General features: G+C 40.8%; 1 protein-coding gene across 1 annotated transcript; it reads left to right on the forward strand.

Moving 5' to 3' along the window:
* The first annotated feature begins 1,659 nt into the window (after positions 1–1,659).
* LOC124116935 (nociceptin receptor-like) lies at positions 1,660–4,531 on the forward strand. Its single transcript, XM_046478573.2, has one exon. It carries the CDS (start codon positions 2,609–2,611, stop codon positions 3,662–3,664), a length of 1,056 nt encoding a protein of 351 aa, XP_046334529.2. The 5' UTR covers positions 1,660–2,608; the 3' UTR covers positions 3,665–4,531.
* The last annotated feature ends 1,050 nt before the right edge of the window (positions 4,532–5,581 follow it).

Here is a 5,581-nt window from a genome sequence, read left to right on the forward strand (position 1 = left end):
CACATTGGCAATATTTCATGACCAGACAAAATTATACATTAATTACGAATATTTTAGACTGTATAAAACCCTGTCGTCGAAAGACAGAACAAACAACTAGATTATCACGGATTTTATCTAAACCTAGTCTGAGAGTATATAAAAGAATACATTCTGATTCAACAATACATTATAAAAATGGGCTAAAGACCAACCAAAATTAGGCCACCATACTGGGGACCGTGGGATATTTCTGCTACCTGCCCGGTCCTTCAGCACAATTTACACCATCGCTCCAGCTGCTGGCGATTGCAGTCAATTTTAGCCATCAATTAAAATTTACAAATATTCTACGATTAGAAACTACGGTAGGAATAACATGCTTTGAATGACATGGTTTTACGATACCCTCGCAGGGGGTCCCTATTTTGACTTATACGATATGTTTCCATGATTTTTCAGATGTTTTTAAGTATTGTTTTGCGACATCAACATCTCTAACACCATGTCAACCTTTACATTACGATAGTGAGTTTATCAATTCGTTTTTAGAAAATGACATTCGAGGAATGAACACAAAGGTTTTCACATGGACTGTCATAAAGGCAGTCCATTCAGAAACCTCGCTGAAACCTTTTCTAAATAAATCATTATTTCGTGTGCTCAGAATCAATAACTCATGGCCGGCAAACTAATGCCATACGTGACAGCAGCAATGCAACATACAGCGGGATATTTCTTCATCTACACCTGGGAGTTACTTGCGGATGCACAGTCTCCCAGAGACGAAGCCAACGTCGATGATGGAGGGAGCCCGCTGTGACAATTCCCCGGTCACGTCAACGGTGCTGACCATTACGCCCACGCGAGGTCACCGACGTGTTCCAGCCAACTTATGTGTCAAATGTTAGGTCTGGAAATGGGGAAACTATGATCCAGCGGCTACGGTCTTTTATGAGAAATCAAATCTGGCAATATGAACATGTGCTTTTGCCTTACAAAGGATGGCACAATTGTCTGAGGCGACACTGTATAGAATTGTGCCCCTTAGACGAGTCAGAAACCTATGATCGTGGGTTCGAATACCAGATACCCTTTAATTATAATTCTTGGTTTGTCAGCATAAAGTTACGAGTGAATTGAGTGACCAGTTTTTCGGCAATAGCACGGCGTGTCAGCTTAATGTTGAAGACAAGCCAAAAGTGGTGCAAGTTTTTATCATATTTGTGGGGCAAGGTTATGGTGTTAAACCGTGGACAATAACCAAGGTTAATTGAGGATTCGAACTTTTGATAATTGGATCCTGGCAAGGAACGCACCGGCGACATGCAGCAGTCGAGACCATCATCCTGTCCATAATCCCACAACTAGATTAATTATTGTCACCTCTTTTCATGGCGAAATGTATACAACCAAACGTGTTACATGCAGTTTCTTTACACTCACTTAGTAATAACAATGTAAAATGATCGATGATACAGTCAAAACATGAATGACGGTGTTGATATTCGTAGCAAATTGATACCGTAGGGATATACAAGAAACATCACATTATCATGAAACTAGGACATCTGAACCTTACAATAACTTTCTCAACAAAGTGAATATTCTATGAATCCCTGTAGCCTCAATAACAGATATTCTATCTCGCTACCGTTACCGTCTCGGCAAAAATCGTCTCCGACTCAATGACAGCGACTGTCAACGTAAGAAAGGACCAATCAAGCATCACCAAGTTGCCAGAGTGTGGTTATCTGTTGAGTCTAAAGGTTAATCTCTCACTTGCCAGTTTAAAACGACACGCCTTCACCTCACGACCAATCAGATTTCTCATCGATCCGCTTTAGACATGAGCGCACAGACCGATTTATCCCAGATGGAAAGGAGACAGCGTCGCAGTCAGGCTCATGCCGACGGTGCTGGTAACGGCAGTAAACGACTAACATGAAAACACTTGTGAAGACGTTGGCACTTTGACAATGATGTGAAGGACATGTGTAGGTGGACTGTTGATAACTCAGGCGTGAGAGCCTAAACTTTGTTACGTGTGTGTGCTGCAAAGCGAGTTATAAAACGTTACTTACAAGTCATAAGGGTTAACTTAGATGTGCCGGAAAGGTGTATCTTGGAGACGGAGTGAAAGCTGTGCAATTACTTCATACTAGTCGTATCGGACACAAGGATATGAGTACCGATATGTAAGTTTTTCTGACAATCCCAACCTTGACATCGTTGTTATGTTTACTGTAGGATAGAACATTGATGTGGATATGTTATTTGAGACTTGTAATATAAGTTTGTGATTCGTGACCTTGCTAAACTAGACGTTGTTTAGTGTTTTTTATTGATGTTATCAATCTATGCTAAACAAAGTATATATATTTTGATTATGTTCTTTTGTTAAATATTTACTAGTAATAATCTCTCGTTAATGAATATACAAAGTTGCTGATGGGTAGATAGAATTCTTTACAGTCCTCGCAATTACGAGCAATTCGTATCAATGAGCTAAATTTTTCAACAACGTTTACGACCAATATCAATCATCTGTGAACCATTCCAACATTGAATGCAGCAATTAGCTACTTGAGACAGTCTGTCACACACGCATCCATTAATTTGACGTTAAATGGCTGTAACTGTGGTCCCACTAACAATGTCTTACAATATGACGGAGCTGTTCGACAACATGACGGGATATGGAGGCAGTGAACCACCATCTTACGTCTTCGTCCGGCGGCTACAGACTGTGATGTTTCCGATAATATGTATTGCTGGAACGGTTGGCAACTGTCTTGCAGTCGGTGCTTTCTTCAGCAAATCATTGCGGAACACCTCCTGCTGTTTATACCTAGGTGTCAAATCACTATCAGACATCGGATTTCTAATCAGTGTGTTCATCATATTCCTGTTTCGTGTCCGAGTCGGGATCATGAGTATACAAGGGATCTGCCAGATAACAATCTTCCTGTCCTACGTTTGTCCCTTTCTTTCAATATGGCTCGTGGTGGTCATAACGTTTGAGAACTTTATCCGTATATCCCAACCTGCTCTGGTCCCCAGAATCTGCACAACGAGAATGGCCCAGATGGTCATATTCATCTACATCACAGTGTCCCTTGCAGTGTATAATTTCCCTTTCTGGACCACGGGAGTAGACTACGGGATGTGCTCACCTTTGCCCCAATTCCAACAAATCTCCATCGTCTATACCTACGTAGACAGTCTCCTGACCCTTGTGTTGCCGCTGGTGCTGATGGTCATCCTTGTCCCCTTGGTGACCGTCAGTGCCCTTCAGGCCCACAAGAGGAAGATGAGATTGCAGGCAGGGAAGCAGAGGAAGGACAAGAAGGCTTCACCTGAGGCGCAAGTAACAAGACTCCTCTTCGCTGTGTCTATTGTGTTCATTGTTCTTCACACCCCAAGTCATTCCATAAGAATCAAGGAACTCGTGATGCAGCTCATCTATAACGTAAGCCCATCTTTTAATGACCTTATTGTGCACAGGATCTTCGAAATGTTTTATTACCTTGATTTCTGTGTCAGTCTAGCTGTGTATTTAATATTTGGTGGTAACTTCAGAAATGTGTTCAAGAAGAAGTATTTCTCACGGTGCAATGGCAAAGAGAAGGAGAAAGAACCTACAACATTGGAATCTCCAGTGTCACAGAGACTTATCAAGTGATAATGTAAAAATCACCCGTTCTGCTAACGATGGACTGTATAGACACTACTGTGTGTTACTATAACATAATATGTGATAGAATGATGTTCGGCATGTCCATATGTTAGAATGCGTCCACAGAAACATCTACTGGTTGTAAGAGGCGACCAAATGGATCGGGTGGTCAGGCTCGGTTACTTGATTGATAGTGTTGCCTGGTGCCCTGACGGCGTTGATCGTTGCCCACAATATCGATCACTGGATTGTCTGGTCCAGACTCGATTATTTACAGGCCACCGCCATATAGCTGGAATATTGCTGAGTACGGCGTTACACACCAAACCAACAGAGCATGTCGGTATGTCCTTAATACGGAGGTCGAACATACACAATTTTGCTGTGATATTTAAATGGGGATCACCATTATTTGATGGAACGAGGAAAGAACAAACTATTCGTGTATATTATGCATGTTGCTGGTTCGAGACAACATATAGAAAATGTTACCGATTTATTTTGTCGCTAAAGTAGATAGACGGGTTGTTCTAGATGGGAACAACTGTATTTTTATTGCTGTAATTTACAAAATTCCTCCCGGTGTTTATGTAGGGGATAGAACTTTTAAAATGTGTGGGATGAGATGGAATTCAACTTCTTAACCTTTCTTTAACACTTGATGTTGTACAATATATACCCTTTAAATATATGTTTACTCATGATGTTATACCCGATTATTCCACTGAACCATGTGAGTTATTCAAGGGACATGTTTGATTTAATCATATTATCAATTGAGTGGCAAGAATATATTTTTCACACTTATTTCGAACTATTGATTGATTTATGTATTTGTGTATTCTATTAAGTTGTATTAAATACTTTCATGCGCATGTGGTCAGTATCCTTTCATATTAATTGATAATATATAATAACTTCTCGTCACGATATGGCTGAAATATTGCCGATGTGACGTTAAATTTAACTCACTCACTCAGTATCCTTTCACAAAGAAGAAAAGGTTACAGTGTAACGCCATTAGGTCGGAACAGTTTGTTATTAGGGAGGATTTCCTTGGGGCGTTGATGTCCTGATTCACGAGTTCCGCTGTATACAGGTTCTGTAAGCCAGAGGTTTGACTGTCCGACTGGTTATGATCGTTTTTCATTCAGTAAGGCTGTAAACTAAGCGTTATATTATACATTTTACGAAAGTACATCGATGCTCATGATGACAATCACTGGATTGTATGTTCAAGATCTGATTATTTACAGATAGTCGTCATATAGCTCGAATAAGTGCGGCCTTAAACAGAAAACAAAACAAAACGAGAGGTGAGATTTCCAAAGATGACAATGGAAGCGCGATGTCCTGACCAACAGGGTTTCGCTTTATGTGAAGGGCATTGTGTAAGTTTGAGAATAACTACTAACGACTAACAGGATCGGGTGGTCAGGCTCGCTCACTTGGTTGATGCATGTCATCGTATCCCAATTGCGCAGATTGATTGATTGTCTGGTCCAGACTCGATGATTTACAGACCGCCGCCATGTAGCGCTGGAATATTGCTGAGTGCGGTGTTAAACAACAAACAAACAAACAGACACAGAGGTAATCGATAGAAATGTGGAGTCTCCAGATTAACGCTGTTGTTTAATTAATTGATTTTTTAATTAATTAATTGTTTAACATAATAATTGTTGTGTGTGTGTAAACCCTGAGGACAAACCATCATTTTACTATGCTTTAGAATAAATCATTGTACTCTATAAATTCCAGCTCGCACACCCTCACACACCACACCCTCACACACCACACCCTCACACACCGTACCCTCACACACCACACCTAACCCAGAATTTCAAGTGATTGCCTCACGTTCCCTATGGTCGCCATTGGTCGTTCAAAGCAGGCATATTCTCGCTTGGGAGCTAAACTCCG

This window comes from Haliotis rufescens, unplaced genomic scaffold, assembly GCF_023055435.1.
Source record: "Haliotis rufescens isolate VD_foot unplaced genomic scaffold, xgHalRufe1.0.p SCAF_25, whole genome shotgun sequence".
In the NCBI taxonomy this organism is placed as follows: Eukaryota; Metazoa; Mollusca; class Gastropoda; order Lepetellida; family Haliotidae; genus Haliotis; species Haliotis rufescens.